Source organism: Dendrobates tinctorius, unplaced genomic scaffold (genome assembly GCF_039654945.1).
Source record: "Dendrobates tinctorius isolate UK_male_01 unplaced genomic scaffold, ASM3965494v1 ptg000250l, whole genome shotgun sequence".
Classification (NCBI taxonomy): domain Eukaryota; kingdom Metazoa; phylum Chordata; class Amphibia; order Anura; family Dendrobatidae; genus Dendrobates; species Dendrobates tinctorius.
Window position 1 is genome coordinate 3,385,090 of NW_027361917.1, and position 25,576 is coordinate 3,410,665.

The 25,576-nt window shown below is 42.4% G+C and overlaps 1 protein-coding gene across 8 annotated transcripts in view; it reads right to left on the minus strand.

The window, feature by feature from the left end:
- The window catches only part of LOC141063400 (bifunctional protein GlmU-like), a 274,066-nt gene that overhangs the window by 126,085 nt on the left and 122,405 nt on the right, over positions 1 to 25,576 (minus strand). Inside the window, exons 1-2 of one of the 8 annotated variants that reach the window (XR_012224877.1) lie at positions 19,807 to 19,909; positions 17,797 to 17,856 (exon numbers count right to left, since the gene is read on the minus strand). The exons of 1 other annotated variant lie outside the window; for it this stretch is intronic. Coding sequence is in view for 1 of the 7 variants with exons in the window: in XM_073557412.1 (XP_073413513.1) it covers positions 17,797 to 17,856; positions 19,807 to 19,809 (63 nt within the window). In the remaining 6 variants the exon portion in view is untranslated. Of the gene's footprint in view, positions 1 to 17,796; positions 17,857 to 18,132; positions 18,150 to 18,828; positions 18,947 to 19,806; positions 19,910 to 25,576 lie in introns of those variants that run through there. 6 more of the 8 variants (XR_012224878.1, XR_012224876.1, XR_012224879.1 and 3 more) reach the window with 6 other exon arrangements.

A 25,576-nucleotide genomic window follows, 5' to 3' on the forward strand; every position in this document is an offset into this window, starting at 1 on the left:
ATCATGCAGTCAGGGCCTGATCAATGCTACCTGTGGGTTGAGCAGCATGTATCAGGTTCTTTTTAAGCACAGAATTAGAAGGGACTGGTGTAATGATCATTGATATTGATCAGTAACATAAATTATGTGTACTAAACTCGAAAATGATTCTTTCTGACCAATAAAAATCTGCTCCATCGGTGTGTACACTTTTTTCTTAGTTAGTGGTAAACACTATGCCCCATAATACAAGGAAAGTAATATTGGTGCAAACATAATGTAAGAAACATCCTATAACAAACAATTTTCCATGGGAAATATCTAATAGTAGTATGTTTTAAGAATAATTCAAAATTTTTATTATATACCTATAATACTGTACTGGATGATCTAGGAATCTCCTAGTACTTTGGCACTTTTTAAAATATTCTCAAATATTATTTTAATCTTTAAAATATCCGTTAATCTATGACTGCTAAGTGGTTTATAGAAATTTTAAAACAAGTGGTAAATTTTCCTCTGAAATTGCAACTCCCTTTTTCTATGGGCTGTATTGGTAGCTTAACACTATTCAAGTGTAAAAGGGTTACCCTATCTCATAAGATATGCCATTGACGCGCCCTAGGGGCCGTGGGATACTTGGTACCAGGCCCGTTGACTTCAATGGGGGATGTCATAGTGGCTGTGACCTGGTCCGTGGCCCCAGGCGGTCAATGAAAATGTTGGAGTGTAATAAAATGAGAATAAAGTTTATATATGAATACGTGACACCACCTGTGGTATTCTGGTCAAAGGGGCCAGCGCTGCTATGTTGTTCCCCTGAGACTGTTAGTCTGTCGCAGCTGAGGTGAAAATGGCTCTCCTCAGGTAGAGCAATAGTCCCAGGACCATTGAGAGTTGTTTTTAGAGGTGGTGATGTCAGGTGGAGAGGAGGATGTAGCAGTGCTGGGTGCTAGGTGCAGAAAGGAGACAAAGGACTCAGTTGAATGCAGTTCCAAGGGGCTTTGCTCACAGTCTGGTGCACACAGATGCTCACTTCGGTGCTGAGTCCAACACGCAAAGGGGTCCAGTCAACTTTCAGGCAAAACGAAGTACACCCTTCCAGCACTCCCTGTCAGTTTGTACCTTTCTTCGCCGTCTCCACACACTATGCTGATTTTACTCCTTCCTTCCTTTCAGCTTCTCACATTCGAGTATAAATTCGCTATGGCCCATAAAGTAACCACAGCTGTCAGCTTGCTAGTTAAGTTGTAAGGGGGTGAAGCACCGAAGGAGCTGAGGGGGAGTTGCCTTCCTAGCTCCTTGCCCGGAACCATCGAGCAGGGCATTAGGTTCCCCGGGTGATGCTTTAGGGAACTGTACTTGAACCAGGAACAGGAAGAGGGCAGGAATGGGAGCGGGAGAATTGTGCGCGCTTTCAGCAGAGCCGCGCAGGGACGGCAGCAGAGAGGACGCTGACACAGGAGGGGAGAGGAGACGGGTGCAGCGACTGAACACTGAGGGACCGCAGACACAGGCGGTGAGCACTGAGCACGAACACGGAGTACGAGAAGCCTGTCACTGCACCGCTAGGAGGGCTGGTCGCTCCCCTCCTTGTTGAGACTTTGCCACACCGACAGACCTCGTACCTTAACAAGACACTCCCCTGCAGTGAGACCCTGCCTTACCCTTAGACGCTTCCTTGTGACCAGGGGACGGTCACACTGACCTGCCAAGAGAGACTGTCCCAGGCAGAGCCCCTGACCCTGGTGAGAGAACACCGCTGCCGCAGCAGAGGGAAAGACCTTGATTACAGGGGTATGCCGTCATCCGCATACCCCTTGGGCTCCCACGATAACCCCCCATACGCCAGTTGGACTATACCTAGGACCCCAGACACAGAGGACATCAAGCACCGCTTGTGCCTCGGTGCCTACGTGGGAGAAGAGTGATCTCTGCAATCAAGATCTCCAGGAACTGATAAGTTTCTTCCCCATAAGAGAATAACTTTTTGCTTGTTTTGCACCTCTGATATTTCTCCATTTTCTGATATAACCTTTTACAGCATTTTCTCTGTTATACTGTATGTTTACCAGTATTACACACTGTAAATAAACCTCCCCTTTTACTGTTGGTCTGCCTGCTTCTTGGTGACATATATCCCTCCTGCACGTTATTACAAAGTCACTATGTCCACTCCACTAGGCTAGGAGCTGAGACCCTCCTGCAACCTGGATTCTTCCCCCACCTGACGGCCGTCAGTGTGGGACGAGCCCCACGGGGAACACTCTCCACCTGTGCTTCTAGAAGGACCACTCTTTCCTTCAGGGAGTCTTTCTTAGAAAACAATTCGTCCAGCAGCCCTCCTGACAGGAGCTGCGCCAGACACGTCTTGTCACTTCCCCTCCCTCTGAGGGAACTCTCCAACTGACTACAAATCTCCAGCTATTTTCCTAAGCTCCGCCCACCTCCCATCACTTTTCTTGCTCCAAGCAGGGACCATAAAGGATGTGCTGCTATGCTCGTGTGTGCGGGATGTGAGTGTTGGAGTCTGGATGGGTGCCCCCATCTTATCTGGTCGTGAGATACCACACCTCTGGATGAGGTGCAGTACCTCTGTGGCTACTGGACCCGCAGGGGCACCACACCATCACTTCATCATATATGGAGTACAAATTCTTAGACTCCAACCAATTTTGGGTATGCACTCATCTAGAGCCCATCACATGGATTTTATCCTGCTCAGCAGCTCTCAGCCAATGAGCTGTGAATGAAAATAAAGTCAGCTCCATTCACTTGACAAGGGCCTGGCTACTGCTTGATACACAGCTGGGTAGTTGGGGCACTATGCCAGGACAAAAAAAAGGCAAGAGTAAGTAGCTCTACATCATTACGAATTCTTCTTTATTTTATTATTATCGTTGGGGCCACAGAGGTCGGATCCTAATGATGTCTCACCTTTTGGAAATTCCCATGGGATTGGAAAAACCCTTTTGTTGGTCAAAAAAAAGACTAGAAAGTAAAATGTAAAAATTTTTTTTTAAATCCAAGTAGATGCAGTGGAGGGTGACCATCTGATCAGAATATACAGTGGGGAAAAAAAGTATTTAGTCAGTCAGGAATAGTGCAAGTTCCACCACTTAAAAAGATGAGAGGCGTCTGTAATTTACATCATAGGTAGACCTCAACTATGGGAGACAAACTGAGAAAAAAAAATCCAGAAAATCACATTGTCTGTTTTTTTTTCATTTTAGGCCTGTTTCACACTTGCTTTTTTTTGCAGCGCGTTTTTCCCGCAAAAAAACGCATTGAAAAACGCATACAAAAGCATACAACTGCTGCGTTTTTTTCAAGCATTTTTATGAGCATGCATGAAAAAAACGCAGCGTTTTTATGCGTTTGTATGCGTTTTTAGTGCGTTTTTACCGCGTTTGCGTTTTTTTCCAACATTAGGTGGCCCCTCACACTAACCCAAACCATGACTTTACTAACCCTAACCCTGACCCTAACCCTAACCCTTAACCAAACCATACTTAACCCTAACCCTGACCCTAACCCTTAACCAAACCATACTTAACCCTAACCCAAACCCTAACTAACCTTAACCCTAACCCTGACCCTAACCCTAACCCTAACCCTGACCCTAACCCTAACCCTAACCCTAACCCTTAACCAAACCATACTTAACCCTAACCCAAACCCTAACTAACCTTAACCCTAACCCTAACCCTGACCCTAACCCTAACCCTAACCCTAACCCTTAACCAAACCATACTTAACCCTAACCCTGACCCTAACCCTTAACCAAACCATACTTAACCCTAACCCAAACCCTAACTAACCTTAACCCTAACCCTAACCCTGACCCTAACCCTAACCCTGACCCTAACCCTAACCCTAACCCTAACCCTTAACCAAACCATACTTAACCCTAACCCAAACCCTAACTAACCTTAACCCTAACCCTAACCCTGACCCTAACCCTAACCCTAACCCTAACCCTGACCCTAACCCTTAACCAAACCATACTTAACCCTAACCCTGACCCTAACCCTAACCCTAACCCTAACCCTGACCCTAACCCTTAACCAAACCATACTTAACCCTAACCCTAACCCTGACCCTAACCCAAACCCTGACCCTAACCCTTAACCAAACCATACTTAACCCTAACCCTGACCCTAACCCTGACCCTAACCCTAACCCTGACCCTAACCCTAACCCTAACCCTGACCCTAACCCTTAACCAAACCATACTTAACCCTAACCCTGACCCTAACCCTGACCCTAACCCTAACCCTAACCCTGACCGTAACCCTTAACCAAACCATACTTAACCCTAACCCTAACCCTAACCCTAACCCTGACCCTAACCCTTAACCAAACCATACTTAACCCTAACCCTGACCCTAACCCTAACCCTAACCCTGACCCTAACAATAACCCTAAACCCCCTTAACTAACCCTAACTCTAACCCAAACCCCTAAATTCCATGGTTAACAAAAAAAAACGCATGTGCAAAAAAACGCATACATAAGCATGCCAATGCGCACATATGCGCACCCATAGACTTATATTGGGTGTCTTGCTGTAAAAAAACGCATTGTGCGCGCATGCGTTTTTTTGAGGCAAATCGGACGCACAAAAAATGCAACAAGTTGCATTTTGTGCGCCCGAGCGCATACCGCAAAAAAACGCATGCGCGGTAAAACGCGTACAAACACATGTGTATGCGCACATAAGCGCATCCCATGCAAAGTATAGGGAAAAAAACGCATGCGCTATTTAGCGCTAAATTACCGCGAAAAAACGCAAATGTGAAACCAGCCTTATTTGCATATTATGGTGGAAAATAAGTATTTGGTCAGAAACAAGCAATCAAGATTTCTGGCTCTCACAGACCTGTAACTTCTTCTTTAAGAGTCTCCTCTTTCCTCCACTCATTACCTGTAGTAATGGCACCTGTTTAAACTTGTTATCAGTATAAAAAGACACCTGTGCACACCCTCAAACAGTCTGACTCCAAACTCCACTATGGTGAAGACCAAAGAGCTCTCAAAGGACACCAGAAACAAAATTGTAGCTCTGCACCAGGCTGGGAAGACTGAATCTGCAATAGCTAACCAGCTTGGAGTGAAGAAATCAACTGTGGGAGCAATAATTAGAAAATGGAAGACATACAAGACCACTGATAATCTCCCTTGATCTGGTGCTCCACGCAAAATCCCACCCCGTGGGGTCAGAATGATCACAAGAACGGTGAGCAAAAATCCCAGAACCACGCGGGGGGACCTAGTGAATGAACTGCAGAGAGCTGGGACCAATGTAACAAGGCCTACCATAAGTAACACACTACACCACCATGGACTCAGATCCTGCAGTGCCAGACGTGTCCCACTGCTTAAGCCTGTACATGTCCGGGCCCGTCTGAAGTTTGCTAGAGAGCATTTGGATGATCCAGAGGAGTTTTGGGAGAGTGTCCTATGGTCTGATGAAACCAAACTGGAACTGTTTGGTAGAAACACAACTTGTCGTGTTTGGAGGAAAAAGAATACTGAGTTGCATCCATCAAACACCATACCTACTGTAAAGCATGGTGGTGGAAACATCATGCTTTGGGGCTGTTTCTCTGCAAAGGGGCCAGGATGACTGATCCGGGTACATGAAAGAATGAATGGGGCCATGTATCGTGAGATTTTGAGTGCAAACCTCCTTCCATCAGCAAGGGCATTGAAGATGAAACGTGGCTGGGTCTTTCAACATGACAATGATCCAAAGCACACCGCCAGGGCAACGAAGGAGTGGCTTCGTAAGAAGCATTTCAAGGTCCTGGAGTGGCCTAGCCAGTCTCCAGATCTCAACCCTATAGAAAACCTTTGGAGGGAGTTGAAAGTCCGTGTTGCCAAGCGAAAAGCCAAAAACATCACTGCTCTAGAGGAGATCTGCATGGAGGAATGGGCCAACATACCAACAACAGTGTGTGGCAACCTTGTGAAGACTTACAGAAAACGTTTGACCTCTGTCATTGCCAACAAAGGATATATCACAAAGTATTGAGATGAAATTTTGTTTCTGACCAAATACTTATTTTCCACCATAATATGCAAATAAAATGAAAAAAAAAACAGACAATGTGATTTTCTGGATTTTTTTTCTCAGTTTGTCTCCCATAGTTGAGGTCAACCTATGATGTAAATTACAGATGCCTCTCATCTTTTTAAGTGGTGGAACTTGCACTATTGCTGACTGACTAAATACTTTTTTTCCCCACTGTATATATTACCAGACCATACCTTATGTGACCTTCCCTATGCGCATCCATTGTTGGAAACCTAAATGTTAGGTTAGGTTCACAAAAGCGTTTGATTCCGTAGCATGGTGCTGCAGACTTGTTTCCTTAAAGCTCCGCCTATTTCCGCATGGCTCTGCCTACTTCCGCATGCTTCCTGCATCCTGCATACCTATCTTTAACATTGGGTACGCAGGGACATGCGTTGTATGTGGATGTGTTAATGTTAAATGTTAATGTTAAAGATAGGTACGCAGGATGCATGCGGAAGTAGGCGGAGCTTAAGAAAAGAAGTCCGCAGCACCATGCTGCGGACTCAAACACTAATGTGAACCCGGCCTTATTTTGATTAAACATTAGTCTAATAATCTGGAGAATCTGTTTTATTAATTGATTTGAATTGCAGGTCTAGCAATGATCCGTACTCCAGTGTGTACCCTGACCCATGCCTAAACATTAATTACAAACTCTCTCCCTGTCTGAGTATGGGGAAGGGGAGCAAGCAAAGAAGCTCACACATGAGTACAGATCTTTACGAGACCTCCAGTTCAAATCAGCTACTAAGACAGCATGAACTAGGCAGATAAGCCAGCACTTTCACTATGGTGTTGAGGATAGAAAGAAGCCAAATTTGGTAATTAAGTACATTACACAGATTCATTGCTTTACAAAGGCTGACCAATTATTAAATAAGAAAATGTTTAGCGACTCTTTAACTTACAGCTACTACAGGTATTATGAAATGTCTGTCAGCAGCAAGCAAAAAACATCACTGATTTATTCAACTTTTTAGTTAGAGTACATCCTACCATATAATAATAAAAAATACTGAAATGTAAGTGAAATGAAAAAAAACTTTTCATGTCACCTCATAAATAAAGTTAAGCTGTCAGCTCAATGTTAAATTGTGATGATAGCAAAATCTATAAAAGCCAACTTCAGTGGGATCCCCTGTGAATATAATCACGTCACTAAACACATTTTATTCCAAGACATCCTACCGGTGGGGTTCATGCTCATTTTACAAGATCCATTGTGCTTTACATTTCATGTGCTTTTTTTAATGGAAATGCGTATTTGAAGAATCAATTTATTTTAGCTAGGCATGCTGGACACACAGCTTGTAATAATTGCTCGCCTCGGAGCCGTAACTAAAATTCACAGATGTAGAGAAATCAGGATAACAGCAAAAATCTGTTAATGATCAAAAGTGTTGCAACTGAAGGTTCAGTGACTCAGACCACATGTATACCAACACTATACAAAAAAGTGATTATTCAGCTATTCACAGGAACAGAACTATTGATTCAAATAACAAAGAAAGCTGTATAAATCTCTCCGGCTGGGAAAATTGATTTTCCTTCTTCCATTTTTTGCCTTGAAGTTCCTTTAGGCATTTAATCTTTATTCAGTTCAACTTTCTGATTCTCCCCATGAATGCAAAAATAATTATAAGTTCTTCAAAAAATATCCATGCAAAATAAATCATTTTGTGGCTTGACACAACACTTCCATGTCTATAATTGATCTCCAGGTAGTAATGTCTGAAGTTTGTATACAAACATGTGAGAAACCAATAGCTACGGGCTGCACCCATCACCTATCAGCTTTATCATGGCTGGTTATTAATAATAGAGGGGTCTCATGCTGATTTTTAAAATTATTTAAATTTTTGACAACCAGCCAAACTAAAGTAGACAGCTGGGGGCTGGTATTCTCGGGCTGGTAATGGGTCATGGATATTCTCTCCCAGCCTAAAAGTAGCAGCCCATATCTGCCTCTGAAAAGGCACGTCTATTAGGTACGTCAATTCTAGGGCTTTGCTAGGTTCTGCCCATTTGCCATGATGTGGGTTAATAGGTCCAGGGGTTACTAATGGAGAGACATCTATAAGAGACCCCTATCACTAACCCCATACTTAGACTTTAAAAAAGGCACAGCCAGAATAAAGTCCTTTAATTGAAATAAAAACACTGACACCTTTATTTGAAATAAAAATAAAAAAGAACAGTTATACTCACCTTTACGCCTAATCCATTTGTGAAGGGTTAAAACTAAAATCAGAGCTGAAGTTTCATTTTCTCCATTCTCTGAAGGTTTCGTTTCTCCATTTTTGTTGCTTTAAGATACATTTTTTGTAATTGGGATGAGAAGTTCAGGCTGTCATGAAACCAGACTGTTCCTCATCAGGTACAAGATAAGGGACCCGGGGGGTGTACTACTCTGAAGAATATGCCATTATACTACTTTCTATGATGGACATATATGTAGTTTCCGGTTTTCTTGCAATATTATTGGCTAATAAAGTGAAGCATTACCATGATGCTATTGGTAGTTGAGAACTTTGCATAATTAAGCAAAATATTATAAAAGAAGTGACTAAAATAAAGAGGACTAGTGATCTGTCTTGATCCTCCCGTACAGAGACCCCCGTCTCCGTGTGGTCATTCCCAGTTGCTAGCAACGCCCTGTGGATTAATTTGGAAATCACTGGATCAACCGTGAAGGGTTAATTTCACCCTCTCCCTATCACATTGAAGCCCATGTTCCCTGCAAAAGAATCTATATATATAATCGTCTTATTCTGTCTGTCTGTCTGTCTGTCTGTAACCGAAATCCTGTGTCGCTGACTGGTTGCGGCCGCCAGGCCTCGACCAATCAGCAACAGGCGCAGTCCGGAATATGAAGGATGCACGCCACCACTACCGTCGGGAGATCAGCGGCGTTAGCCGCTGATCTCCCGACGGTTGCCTCGGGTCTTCTCCGGCCACACGCACGTCAGCGGCGAAGCAGCCGGGAGATGACCGGCACTAGCCGGTACCCAGGGTCCGGAGGAGAGGAGACTCCTCCGGACCCTGGGCACCGTCAACCTGTAAAAAATAGAATTAAAATAAAAAAGAGTGATATTCTCACCTTCCGACGGCCTCCGGACTCTTTCTCTCCTCTCCACGCTCCTGGCATATTCCGTTCCCAGTAATGCTTTGCGCCAAAGACCGCTGATGACGTCGCGCTCTCACAAGAGTGACGTCAGCAGCGGTCTTTGGCGCAAAACATTATTGGGAACAGAAGATGCCGGGAACATGGAGAGGAGGGACAGAGTCCGGGGGCCGTTGGAAAGTGAGCATATGTAAAAATTAGAATTAAAATAAAAAATAGTGATATACTCACCATCCGACGGCCCCCGGACCCTTTCCCTCCTCTCACCACGCGCCCGGCACCTTCCGGTCCCAGTAATGCCTTGCGCAAAACACCGCGGATGACGTCACGCTCTCACGAGAGTGACGTCATCTCCGGTCCTTCGCGCTAAGCATTACTGGGACCAGAAGATGCCAGGCGCGTGGTGAGAGGAGGGAAAGAGTCTGGGGGCCGTCGGAAGGTGAGTATATCACTTTTTTTATTTTAGTCTCCCACTGGCCATATTCTAGAGTACCCGATGCTTCAGAATCGGGCCAACATCTAGTAAAAATAATAAACAACCATATTCCTCACCTGTCCGACGTGAAGATAATCGATATCTGTCCCACAAAGATCCGGATGATTTGGATAGCTGTCATATCACTAATTCGATTGCTATCCACACCAGCTGGCTTACACTGAGACAGGAGCATAATCACGCTCCTGCAGTGTGTAATGCTGTGCTCCCTTGAGAAAGGTCACTGGAGTCCATATCTGATGAACCCCAGTGACCTCAATTATGGCATTGCTCGCTGCATGAGAACTTTCTCACTTAGTGAGTGTTGCCGTAAGTGAGGTCACCAGGCTTCATCAACTATGAACTCCGGTGATCTTTCTCACAGGAATTCAGTGCTACACACTGCAGGAGCGTGATTCTGTCTCAGTGTGGGCAGGCTGGCTTGGATATCGGTCGCATCACTGATGTGACATCTATGTAAATCATCCGGATCTTCGTGGGACAGCTTGGGACAGGTGAGGAACATGGTTGTTTTTTTTTATTTTTTGGCAGGGGACACTGGCTTCAGTGGATTAGGCGTAAAGGTGAGTATTATGGTTGCTTATTATTTTATGCCTTTTAAGGGACATTGACTTTAGTGGTTTAGGCATAAAGGTTAATAAAACTGTGCTTTTTTATTTCAAATAAAGGAGTCTGTATCATAATTTCAATTAGAGGATTGAGGAAGACCTCACGTGATTTTTTTTCTGTAATTCATTTATAGTACAGGCGCTGGCTGATAAATACTCCCATCAGCGGTGCCTGCTCTCACTGTTATCAGCGACAGCAGGCATTCACTGATGAGAGCTATAGCAGATTTGTAGTACTCTTTCATCAGCCGACACCTGTGACTGGTGGTAATCTTTTTATCGCCAGTCACAGCTGCTGGCTCACGCTGTCATCTGACAGCATGGGTACCGCAGTGCTCTCATAAGAGCCCATGTTTTCCACTCTGTCACGCAGATGACAGCGTGGCAAACAACGGATGTTCGGGCCCCACATTCATCTAAATGGGGTCCTTATTTGAGTACTGTTCTAGTACCCGAACTGAATCTTTTTAGATGTTCAGCTGAACACGAGCATTCATTGCTTCGCCCATCACTAATGAAATTTTCTTTTTGCCTAAAATACAAAGGCAATGTGTCATCTTTAACTTTAGGCTTTTTTGATATAATTTTGACCAGGGGTGCACAAACTTTTACAAGTCACGGTATGTGACGGGCCTTGGGCAATTGCCCAGTCTGCATTCTCCCCTAAAGCCGACCCTGTATCCAGAGTCGAAAATATTTGTTTTAAAGTTCTTTGTAAAATATATTTATTTACTGAAAAAACATATTTATACCAATTAGAGTATCGTGGATTATCTACAAGTAGGTGGCAGCACCAGAAGATATTTATGCCTCCCTGTTTCTTCCTTTACCTAGGCATTTATTGTTTTCACACGACTTCTACAGTTATCTGTTATGAATGAGTCACCGTAGGAGGCAAAAACAGAAATACTAGCTAAGTCCAGAAAACAAGAGAAGTTGGCAGCTATCGGATTGCAGACCCCTGAACCTATCAACAACAACTAGCAGTAGCCGTGGGGGGTTCCTACGGTGCCCTAGACCCCTCGATCACAGCCGGAGAACTACATAGCCTAAAGACAGAAAGGGAAATATAAACTGCCCCAGAGCAGACCCCAAAGCAATAGGCAGCCCCAAACATATAATGATGGTGAAGCAAGATGAAAAAACACTTACACAGATAGAAAGATAGGCTGAGCAAATGATGGGGCCCAAGCTAACTAGATAGGACAGGATAGAAAAGCTGCTGTCTGCAATCCGCCAAAAACCCTATCAAAACAAGGGCCAACAGGCTGATAGGGAAAAAGGCCCTGAAGACGCTAGGCTTCAAAAAGACTATATCAGCACTCAGGTATTTTCTGAAGACAGAGCAAAAGGAATTCAGCTCACCCCAGCAGGGAATGGCAGAAATCCAGAAAAAACAAGGCAAAGCAAAACAGAACACAAATGCAAAAAGCAGAGCAGAAAAACTTAGCTTTTGAGGAGCAGGAATCAGACTGGTCTCCTAGAATCCTTCAGCGAGGTCACCAGCAAGGAAGAAGGGCGTCGGCCACCTTATATCCAGTCAGCAATTCCCGTCACCCAGTCATCATCATCATACCCAGGTGCTTTGTAATCAGCCTCACTACCTTCCTTCACCAGAAGAGGGAGTTCATCAGACCTCAATGGTGAAGGGGAAAATGAACTCAAAACAGTACCTCCCCCTTGAGGAGGGGTCACCGAACCCTCATCCACGCCACCAGGGCGATCAGGGTGAGCCCGATGAAAGGCACGCACCAATCTTTTGGCATGAATATCAGAGGCAGAGACCCAGGAATTATCCTCCTGATCATAACCCTTCCACTTAACCAAATACTGGAGTCTCCGTCTAGCCAGACGGGAATCCAGTATCTTCTCTACCTCATATTCCATGTTACCTTCAACCAATACAGGGTCTGGAGGTGCCACCCCAGGAACTACTGGTTCAACAAACCTCTTCAACAAGGACTTATGAAACACATTATGGATTTTAAATGTGACAGGAAGAGCCAAATGAAAAGAGACCGGATTAATAATCTCCAAAATCTTGTAAGGTCCAATAAATCTAGGCTTAAACTTAGGAGAAGCCACCTTCATAGCGATATTTTTTGATGACAACCAAACCATATCACCAATCTTAAACTGGGGACCAATGGTCCTATGTCGGTTGGAAAACCGCTGGGCCTTTTCCTGGGAGAGAGATAACTTATCCACCACTTGGTCCCAGATCTGGTGCATTCTCTCCACCACAGTGTCAACACCTGGGCAGGCAGAAGGCTCCACCTGCCCTGAAGAAAATCGAGGATGAAACCCAAAGTTACAAAAAAAAGGTGACATCAGAGTGGCAGAACTAGCTCTATTATTTAAAGCAAATTCGGCCAAGGGCAAAAATGAAACCCAATCATCCTGATCAGCGGAAATAAAACATCTCAAATACGACTCCAAGGTCTGGTTTGTTCTCTCCGTCTGCCCATTGGTCTGAGGGTGAAAAGCAGAGGAGAAGGACAACTGAATTCCCAGCTTGGAACAGAAAGTCCTCCAAAATCTAGACACAAACTGAACTCCTCTGTCAGATACAATGTTCTCAGGAATCCCGTGCAAGTGAACCACCTGTTGCAAAAACAGGGGCACCAACTCAGAGGAAGATGGCATCTTAGGGAGTGGTACAAGATGAACCATCTTAGAGAACCTATCACAAATCACCCAAATAACAGTCATTCTCTGAGAGACAGGCATATCAGAGATGAAATCCATTGAAATATGGGTCCATGGCCTCCTGGGGACCGGCAAAGGCATCAACAACCCACTAGAGTGAGAACAAGGTTTAGACCGGGAGCAAGTCCCACAGGACTGCACAAAATTCCTGACATCACGAGGCAAGGCGGGCCACCAAAAAGACCGACTCACAAGATCTCTAGTACCAAAAATACCTGGATGACCAGCCAATGCAGAGCAATGAACTTCAGACATCACTCTCTTCTTCCACTGGTCAGGAACATACAACTTTCCCCTGGGACAACGCTCAGGTTTGTCCTCCTGGAACTCTTCCAGAGCACGTCTCAAATCGGGCGAGATGGCAGAAAGAACTACCCCTTCGCCTAAGATGGTAGCAGGTTTGGTCACCACAGGAGAATCAGCAAAGAAGCTCCAAGAGAGCGTCAGCCTTGCCTTTTTTAGTGCCAGGAAGAAAAGAGACCACAAAATCAAAACGTGTAAAAAACAAGGCCCACCTAGCCTGTCTAGGGTTCAAGCATTTGGCCGACTCCAGGTAAATCAAATTCTTGTGGTCAGTGAGGACCACGACTTGATGTTTAGCTCCCTCCAACCAATGTCTCCACTCCTCAAATGCCCATTTCATGGCTAACAGTTCCCGATTCCCCACATCATAGTTACGTTCAGATGGAGAGAACTTTCGGGAAAAGAAAGCACAGGGATTCATTTTAGATGTTACAGGATCCTTTTGGGACAAAACAGCTCCTGCACCAATCTCAGAAGCGTCCACCTCTACCTGGAACGGGAGTGAGACATCAGGTTGCCGCAAAACAGGGGCAGAAGTGAACTTCGCTTCAGCTCCTGAAAAGAAGAAACAGCCTCTGGAGACCAATTCAACACATCAGCACCCTTCTTAGTCAGATCAGTCAATGGCTTGGCAATACTAGAAAATTTTGCTATAAATTTCCGATAAAAATTAGCAAAACCCAAAAACTTCTGGAGGGCCTTCAAAGAAGTGGGCTGAACCCAATCATAAATGGCCTGTACCTTGGCCGGGTCCATTTCAATAGTTGACGGAGACAAAATAAATCCCAAAAAAGAAATCCTCTGTACCCCAAAAAGGCATTTCGATCCTTTGACATACAGGGAATTCTCCCTCAAGATCCGGAACACAGTCCGAACATGTTCCACATGAGAATCCCAATCCTTGGAGAAGATCAAAATATCATCCAGATAGATAATCAAAAATTTATCCACAAAGTCTCAGAAAATGTCGTTCATGAAGCACTGGAAGACAGAAGGGGCATTAGTGATCCCAAAAGGCATCACCAGGTACTCAAAATGTCCCTCCGGAGTATTAAACGCCGTCTTCCATTCATCCCCATGCTTAATGCGGATAAGATTATACGCCCCCTTGAGATCAAGCTTGGTAAACCAGCAAGCACCTTTAACTCTGGAGAATAGATCCGAAATCAGGGGTAACGGATACTGATATTTAATAGTAATTTTGTTGAGGGCACGATAATCAATACAAGGCCTTAATGAACCATCCTTTTTGGCCACGAAAAAAAAACCAGCACCTAAGGGTGAAGAGGATGGTCTAATATGACCCTTCTCCAACGCCTCCTTAATATAGGATCGCATAGCCTCGTGCTCGGGTACAGATAAATTGAAGAGCCGACCCTTGGGAAATTTACACCCCGGGCTCAGTTCAATTGCACAGCCATAACTCCTATGAGGCGGCAAAGATGCAGACTCATTCTCACTAAATACATCATAAAAGTCCGCCAAATAGTCAGCAACATCATGCGACTGAGGAGAGGTGGAAAAAACCGGAGCCTCACCAAGGGCACACCGACAACCCCAACTCACCACAGACACAGATTTCCTATCCAAAACTGGATTATGAATTTGCAACCAGGGAAACCCCAGAACAATGGTATCATGCAAATTATGCAACACCAAAAATCTGCAATTTTCTTGATGGTCTGGGGCAACCCACATTACCACCTGGGTCCAAAACTGAGGTTTATTTTTCGCCAAAGGAGTGGCATCAATCCCTCTCAAAGGGATAGGCATCCGCAGAGGTGTCATCAGAAATCCACAACGTTTAGCAAAATCCAAGTCCATTAAGTTCAGGGCTGCTCCCGAATCCACAAAAGCCTTGGCGGAAAATGTGGACAGGGAGCAGATCAGAGTAATTGCCAGAAGAAACTTAGGTTGAACACCACCCACAGAAAACGTGTGTGCAAAACGTTTCTCTCGTTTAGGACAGACAGAAATAATATGCGAGGCATCTCCACAAAAAAAACACAGCTTATTACGCCTTTTGAACTCCTGACGTTGCTCCCTGGGCAAAACTCTATCACATTGCATAGGTTCAGACACTTGTTCAACAGGTGGCCACACCTCTCGTGCAGTCCTGCGTTCACGTAAACGCCGATCAACCTGAATGGCTAATGACATAGAATCGTCAAGACCAGAGGGAACAGGAAATCCCACCATAGTATCTTTTACAGCTTCTGACAAACCCTTCCGAAAGTGTGCTGCCAATGCATTATCATTCCAGGTAGTAAGGACCAGCCACTTTCGGAATTTTTGACAGTACAATTCTGCAGAATCTCGACCCTGGCTCAATGCCAACAGGGTCTTTTCAGCCTGATCAATAGCATTAGGTTCGTCATACAACAACCCCAAGGCTTGAAAAAATGCGTTCACATTAGTCAGAATAGGATCATCTGGTTTCAAAGAAAACGCCCAATCCTGGGGATCGCCACGCAGCAAAGAGATGACAATTTTAACCTGCTGTGCGGAGCTCCCTGACGAGTTAGGCTTCAAAGCAAAAAATAATTTATAATTATTTTTGAAATTCAAAAATTTAGACCGATCCCTAAAAAACACATCAGGAGTAGGGATCTTTGGTTCAGCAGCATGTGAATGAGCAAGGTAGGCGGAAATTCCCCACACTTCCGCAGCGAGCTGCTCCACACGATCAGACAATTGCTTTATCTCCATTGAAAGAAAAAAAAATTCCCCCTACGGCCTCAGAGATATAGAGGAAAAAATATACACACTTTTTTTTTTTTGCAATTCTTTCCTGCTATTGAGTACCCTAGGATCTGCGGAATGGCTGGTGATTCTGTTATGAATGAGTCACCGTAGGAGGCAAAAACAGAAATACTAGCTAAGTCCAGAAAACAAGAGAAGTTGGCAGCTATCGGATTGCAGACCCCTGAACCTGTCAACAACAACTAGCAGTAGCTGTGGGGGGTTCCTACGGTGCCCTAGACCCCTCGATCACAGCCGGAGAACTACATAGCCTAAAGACAGAAAGGGAAATATAAACTGCCCCAGAGCAGACCCCAAAGCAATAGGCAGCCCCCAACATATAATGACGGTGAAGCAAGATGAAAAAACACTTACACAGATAGAAAGATAGGCTGAGCAAATGATGGGGCCCAAGCTAACTAGATAGGACAGGATAGAAAAGCTGCTGTCTGCAATCCGCCAAAAACCCTATCAAAACAAGGGCCAACAGGCTGATAGGGAAAAAGGCCCTGAAGACGCTAGGCTTCAAAATGACTATATCAGCACTCAGGTATTTTCTGAAGACAGAGCAAAAGGAATTCAGCTCACCCCAGCAGGGAATGGCAGAAATCCAGAAAAAAACAAGGCAAAGCAAAACAGAACACAAATGCAAAAAGCAGAGCAGAAAAACTTAGCTTATGAGGAGCAGGAATCAGACTGGTCTCCTAGAATCCTTCAGAGAGGTCACCAGGAAGGAAGAAGGGCGTCGGCCGCCTTATATCCAGTCAGCAATTCCCGTCACCCAGTCATCATCATCATACCCAGGTGCTTTGTAATCAGCCTCACTACCTTCCTTCACCAGAAGAGGGAGTTCATCAGACCTCAATGGTGAAGGGGAAAATGAACTCACAACAGTTATCCATGAAGGGGAGGTTGGCAGCTAACCTGATATACGTAGTGCAGCTGTTTGCTTAGCTCACATATACAGTTATTTTATATACCAGAATTTCTCCAGCAATATTTCATTAGTGAGACCGTTGTTTCTTGTCCCTTCCATTTTTATGCATATGCTATTCAATAAAATTGGGATTGACAAAGTTTCACCAATGGCTCACTCAAAGTGATGTGATTGTCAATAAAGGCTTACACACAGATGGGAATATAACCAAACTTTGCTAAAATCTGTTAGCTGTTAAAAAAAACAAACTTTAAAATTGTGTGATAAAACTTTCTCTCAAAACATAGGCACAAGAAAAACATCATGTAACACAATTTAGTACATTTTCATTTTCAAATTCATCAAAGTCTTTATGCCAGAAAATACTGTGAAAAGTCACAAAATACTTGCACACTGTAGAGTTCCGCAAAAGGTTTGTGGCTATTGGCATTTTCATGCCAGTTTCAGGCAACTCTGTCAAAGTGTAACTGGGAAGGTGTCAGGGTGCGAAGGGGCATGGCTGCCCATCAAATTCATAAACAACGGCTGTGTTTTATGTCAGAAATATTACTTCAGTCCTCGACTGGACTGGGTAACATTTCTGGTGAGGCGCACACCATTGATAATATGTGCCGAATTCACTAAGCTGATGAATTGTTAATGAATTCAGTACATCCTACTCCAAAACGCCCCTGTGTGTTCAGGCAGCAGGAGACTACTGTACTAGAAAGACCACAAAGGATAAGTCATCTATGAAATGTATTATTTTACTACTTCCTGAATCTGCTTATTCTGCAATACATTTTAATTAATTAAAAACAATCTTTAGAAACCTACCTGAATATAAGCAAATGTGTCTGTCACAAACAGTAACAGCCCAAGGTAAAGTACTGGATTCTGTCATGACAAAGTAAAAATAACTTACTGACAAACATTACTCAGTGGGAAAAAGGAAGGAAGGAAGAAAGAAAGAGAGAAAAAAAGAAAGAAAGAACAAAAGAAAGAAAGATAGAAAGAAAAAGAAAGAAAGAAAATATTTTATCAATGTACAAACAAAAATTAAAAGTTAAAGTGATTGTCCAAAATCAGAGTTGATTTTCATTATAAATGTCTGTCTATTGACTGTAATAATCAAATCACTTTTCTAATAGACTGCAATTAAAATTTTGCTACCATTTCTCCTCTGTCTCCCAGGTTTTTTTTTTTATTTCCATTCCAATTACATTTTGTTGGAGAAATGGGACATCATTGGGGGCTGTCATCAGTGTCGCTTGTTTCAGGGGCTGGACTAGTCTCTGCTCTTCCTACTAGATGCATTCTCTCCTTTTCACTGCACACTGACAGCGCTCTCTTTCTGGCTCATCACCTCTCATTAGGCCTGATGAGGGAGCGCACTGTCGCTGAGTTTTCACAGGAATATAGTATTGTGAGCAGGTAGTGCATACCGAGCATGCATCAGAATTAACAACCAGCTCAGTAGAGCAGGGACTAGCTCAGCCCATGAAGCGGATGTCACTGATGACACTTTGTTTCATTGTGGGGGAAAAGTCCCGGCCCCTTGATCACGTCTCGTTTAAGTATCCCATCATGCACTGGGAATTCTCAGAAAAAATGTTATCAGAACAAAAGTAAAGGAAAAAAAAGCAGGAAGACATAGTAGAGAGGAAACGGTAGGAAATTTTTAATTGAAGTATAGTCGAAAAGTGATTGGATTAGGATTTATTCAATTAAATAGACAATTAGGATGAAATTCAAATTTGACTTTACACCACCTCTTTAATAAAAAATATATCCTAATCAAATCTTTATAAGGTTATCCCCCCAAAAAAATCTATTTATTCCCTCTTCATGGTATAAGGTATAACTTACTTATCACTGGAGGTCCAACCGCTGGGACCCCAAGCAATCCTGAGATTGCGGCTTTGAATCCCTGAGAACAGGATTGCTAGGGTTCCGACCTCCAAAGATTAGCAAAATATTTCATATAAATTCCCTAAAATAAATTGAGTTTAGGACATTACCCTTTAAGAATGGATATTGCATTTGAGATTTGGTTTTCAATTTAAATAGAAAAAAAAATTCTAAAATGACAATTGTTTTTCATTCTCATTTATAATAATATTTCAGAAAAAGTTAAAGTGTTAGAAACATGAAAAATGCTACCAATAGTTGAAATAAAAATTGTGCCGCGCAGGAATGATGGATGAGTTAATGCATTATGCATCTCCACTGCAATCAACTCTAATCTCTTACACACATTGGCCAGAAATATTGGAGCAGTTGGTCACTTCAGAACTGAATATCTTACAAAGCCGCTGATAGATTTGTAAATGCAGCCCATCAAGATTATATCCAGTCACAAGGATAAAGTCTTCATAAATGGGTGAATATATAAACTCTCATTTTTAAACATAGACCTACAGAATATTATTAGTCTTTATAACAAAAGTAAAACTTCCTAGATTGAACCAAAATACATAACAGATATAGCAGAGCTGGATTTGTCTTAGAAGCATTTCAGGTTGCATTCTCTATGAAGTCTTCCGATTCTCTGCTTTATAGTAATTCAGTTGATTTTACGGCAGAAAACAGATTGTGAAATATCAGAGCGAGTTAATCCAAATCACAAATTCAGCTCTGCTACATTTCTATAAGACTTTCAAAGAAATTAACAGGTAGCCTAATTCAGAAGCTTTGGCCGCTAGGTCTAAATTAAGCAGGGGGAGAGGTATTCATGAGGATGTCGTTAGAATCAGGTAATCGCTAAGATCATATTAAAGAAAACTTTCTTTTCCCAAATTATAAGATTATTTCCACTTAGAGGAGAGGGACAACAGTTAAACTCACCATGACTAAAGGGCAGAACCAGTGTTTGCTTTAGGGTGACACACTTTTGGCTGAGCTCTTGTCTTTTTAAAGACCATTAGTCGTGGTCCAAAGGTCACATGTGACGCTGAACCCTCCGGGCTATAAACTCAATTTACGTAAGGATTCCATGCGCCATCTGCTGGATTAAGAAGGATCGTTACGGTGGATGATCAGACCAAGGATACAAATATTACTGTTTTCGTGTGAGTAGCAATGGGGTCGTTTCCCAGTTCGGAGTTTATTACTATCTCTGCTTAATAAAATATAGCTAAAACTGGTAAGTACCATATGAAATATTTTTTACTCTCCTTACAATTTTTGGTATTAATTGTGTATTAAAAGACTTACAATGTTCCTTAAAGAAAAAGGAATTTTTTTTTCCAGGAACAGCACTACAACTGTCCACAGGCTGTGTCGGGTATTACAGCTCACCCCAATTTATGTGAATAAGGCAGAGTTGCTCTGGCAGTTTTGTCCGAGCAGAAGGAGAGTGTTTCTTCTGCTCAGAGAAAAATGTGAATGTTGCAGCCAGTCACTGATTGGCTGCAGCACATGTGTGACATCCATTTTGTCAATAGACTGGTGGGAGACACAGGGCTGAAAGCAGAGCTGCGGCACCAGTCCGGGAGGTACGTATGCTTTTTTTTCACTCTATCCAGCACCCTGGGGTCATTGGTTAAGAGTAGTCCAGTAAGGAGCACATTTTAAAATATGTTCATTTAGAATATAGTTTTTTGTAAATTTGTAATTGTTTTGTTTTGTTTGTTTGTTTTGCCAAACTATACTTGTATAATCAGTTCAACAAGACAAAAGAAAAATAAAGGATCCTGGTGAGTGATAGGCAGTCATAAAACATTAATTATCACAGCAGTGCACATTACTACATGTAAATGCTGTGAAAAATGAGGATGAATGAACTCATGGAGATCAACATCCAACACTGCAGAGACACCATCACATGTTTCTCAACGCAGTGATTCTAGAGCAATGCCCCCATCCCTTATGGGAAATATGCAAAAACATGCAAAACACAAGCCGCGGAGACACCATCACATGTTTCTCAACGCAAGCAATGACTAGCCAGGTCTTTCCCCGGGAAGGAACAACCACGGGAAGGGCAGTCTCCAATGAAAGAGACCACCTATGCCAAAACATGGTATCCATCCACAGACAGCTGTTTCGGGGTATTGCCCCTCATCAGTGTGGAGTAGGAAACTGGCCAGTAGGAGCAATGCCTAGTAGAAGACTTTACTGGACTTTACGGTCTTAAGCTACAAGTCTGCAGTCACTCCATGTGACTGCAGACTTGTAAATCCTCACAGTGCACACACTGCTCACTGTGGGGATTCTCTGGTGCTGGCGGTGAAAGAGGGCAGTTATGCGATTTTCAACTATGTGCTATGCATACTCCTAGATACAAAAGATTCCAAGACAATAGTGCTTATTATATCTCAGTATATTAGTTATAATGAACCAATTTCTACGCACAAATGGACAAATTGAAAGGACAATTCGGATAACTAACCAAATCAAACTACGAAAAACCGAACAAATATACAATAAAATATTTTTTATTATTATAATAATTAAAACATATACAGAAATGTACACATTTTTTTTCGATGAATGGGGGGTGAGGTCCCAATACCAAAGAACGAAATACTGGAAACCAATAGGTATGAAGATTGAGGTATAATGACAAATAATGAACAATGAATACTAAATAGTATGATCATACATATTTTACTACAGCCCGGTGTCAATATAATAAAAATAAATATATGATTCCACAATGCACACTTATATACTGTAAAATAACGCCAATGTAGTAAGGATTAGTAAGCTCCATATGCACATGTGTGCCGTACACTAAATAGCCATGCTGTGTTATATACACCTGTCAATGGCACATGTTTACAGAGATGTCAATAAGTACCAAATATCAGGGTTAATGAGCTTCACCTCTATGTGCACTTGTGTGCTGTAAACTTAATGGCCGTACCATACTATATACAAATGTCAAAGACACATAATTACAAAGATGACAATAAATACCTAATAACGGTTAGTGCCAGGTTCCCAGTAAGCGCCCGACCCCGACACGCATTTCAGCATCTGCCTTCATCAGGGGGTACTCCCAGCCACATTCCAACTAGCTGAACACAGCCTCACTTAATGCAAGTCTGTTAAGCGAGGCCAGAAACAGTCTAATTGGAATGTGGCTTTGACCGACTGCTCCTGACTAGAGTTGAGCGATACCGTCCGATACTTCAAAGTATCGTATCGGATGGTATCGGCCGATCTTTAAAAAAAGTATCGGTATCGCCGATTCCGATACCGGAAGTCCCATTCAAGTCTATGGGACTTCCGGTATCGGAATAAGAAAAACCCTTTCCTGCCCTTGTACAGCCTCTCTGGGGTCTGTACGGGCCTTTCGGGGGGCTGTGCCGGCCTGCCAGGGGGTCTGTGCAGGCTCCGGTGGTCTGTGCCGGCCTGCCGGTGGTCTGTGCAGGCTCCGGGGGGCTGTGCCGGCCTGCCGGGGGGCTGTGCCGGCCTGCCGGGGGGCTGTGCAGGCTCCGGGGGGCTGTGCCGGCCTGCCGGGGGGCTGTGCCGGCCTGCCGGGGGGCTGTGCAGGCTCCGGGGGTCTGTGCAGGCATCGTCCGATGGGACTACAAGTCCCATCGGGCGATGCCTGCTACCATGACAGTGATTGACACATTAGCCAATGATGGGACAGTAGTAGTCCCATCATCCGGCTAATGTGTTAAATGTAAAAAAAAAAAAAAAAAAATTACATGCTACATACATACAACATGCATACTACATACATGCTACATTCATACTACATACTACATACATGCTACATTCATACTACATACATGCTACATTCATACTACATAAATACTACATGCAACATACATACTACATATATACTACATGCTACATACATACCACATATATACTACATACATACTACATGCATGCTACATGCATGCTACATGCTACATACATAACACATATATACTACATGCATGCTACATACATACTACATGCTACATACTACATATATACTACATGCATGCTACATACTACATGCTACATACATACTACATATATACTACATGCATGCTACATACATACTACATACATACTACATGCTACATACATACTACATATATACTACATACATACTACATATATACTACATACATACTACATACATACTACATGCATGCTACATGCATGCTACATACATACCACATACATAACACATATATACTACATGCATGCTACATACATACTACATGCTACATACATACCATATACATACTACATGCATGCTACATACATACTACATGCTACATACATACTACATATATACTACATGCATGCTACATACATACTACATGCTACATACATACTACATATATACTACATGCATGCTACATACTACATGCTACATACATACTACATATATACTACATGCATGCTACATACATACTGCATGCTACATGCATGCTACATACATACTACATACATACTACATGCTACATACATACTACATATATACTACATACATACTACATACATACTACATGCATGCTACATGCATGCTACATACATACCACATACATAACACATATATACTACATGCATGCTACATACATACTACATGCTACATACATACCATATACATACTACATGCATGCTACATACATACTACATGCATGCTACATACATACTACATGCTACATACATACTACATATATACTACATGCATGCTACATACATACTACATGCTACATACATACTACATATATACTACATGCATGCTACATACTACATGCTACATACATACTACATATATACTACATGCATGCTACATACATACTACATGCATGCTACATACATACTACATGCTACATACATACCACATACATACTACATATATACTACATGCATGCTACATACATACTGCATGCTACATGCATGCTACATACATACTACATACATACTACATGCCACATACATACCACATATATACTACATACATACAATACATTCATACAATACATACATAGACATACAGTACATATAACATAGAGTAACATACTTACCAATACTTGTCACATTGTTCCCCGAAGCCATTGTCTTTTCCGGAATAAATATTAACATAACAAACCACAAAAATACTCACCCACGATCCGAAGCAGTCCACGAGTGTGTCCCACGACGATCTTGGGTAGAGAACTGCAGCATCAGATGATGCTGCCGTTCTCTACGGGCTGCAGGAATCCAATGACGGAAGGTAGGTATCCTTCCGCACTGTATTCCTCCGCCACTTAAAAAAAAAAAAGTCCCTAGTCTCACTTTATGCCATTGCTGCGTGGGAATTTCCCACACAGCAATGGCATAAAGTGAGACTAGGGACTTTTTTTTTTTTAAGTGGCGGAGGAATACAGTGTGGAAGGATACCTACCTTCCGTCATTGGATTCCTGCAGCCCATAGAGAACGGCAGCAACAGCTGATGCTGCAGTTCTCTACCCAAGATCGTCGTGGGACACACTCGTGGACTGCTTCGGATCGTGGGTGAGTATTTTTGTGGTTTGTTATGTTAATATTTATTCCGGAAAAGACAATGGCTTCGGGGAACAATGTGACAAGTATTGGTAAGTATGTTACTCTATGTTATATGTACTGTATGTCTATGTATGTATTGTATGAATGTATTGTATGTATGTAGTATATATGTGGTATGTATGTAGCATGTAGTATGTATGTAGTATGTATGTAGCATGCATGTAGCATGTAGTATGTATGTAGCATGCATGTAGTATATATGTAGTATGTATGTAGCATGCATGTAGTATATATGTAGCATGTATGTAGTATGTATGTGGTATGTATGTAGCATGTAGTATGTATGTAGCATGCATGTAGTGTATATGTAGTATGTATGTAGCATGTAGTATGTATGTAGTATGTATGTGGTATGTATGTAGCATGTAGTATGTATGTAGCATGCATGTAGTATATATGTAGTATGTATGTAGCATGTAGTATGTATGTAGTATGTATGTAGTATGTATGTGGTATGTATGTAGCATGTAGTATGTATGTAGCATGCATGTAGTATATATGTAGTATGTATGTAGTATGTATGTGGTATGTATGTAGCATGTAGTATGTATGTAGCATGCATGTAGCATGCATGTAGTATGTATGTAGCATGCATGTAGTATGTATGTAGCATGCATGTAGTATGTATGTAGTATGTATGTAGTATGTATGTAGCATGCAGTATGTATGTAGCATGTATGTAGTATGTATGTAGTATATATGTAGTATGTATGTAGCATGTAGTATGTATGTAGCATGCATGTAGTATATATGTAGTATGTATGTAGCATGCATGTAGTATGTATGTAGTATGTATGTAGTATGTATGTAGCATGCAGTATGTATGTAGCATGTATGTAGTATATATGTAGTATGTATGTAGCATGCATGTAGTATGTATGTAGCATGTAGTATGTATGTAGCATGTATGTAGTATGTATGTAGTATATATGTAGTATGTATGTAGCATGTAGTATGTATGTAGCATGCATGTAGTATGTATGTAGTATTTTTTTTTTTTTTTTTTTAAACATTTAACACATTAGCCGGATGATGGGACTACTACTGTCCCATCATTGGCTAATGTGTCAATCACTGTCATGGTAGCAGGCATCGCCAGATGGGACT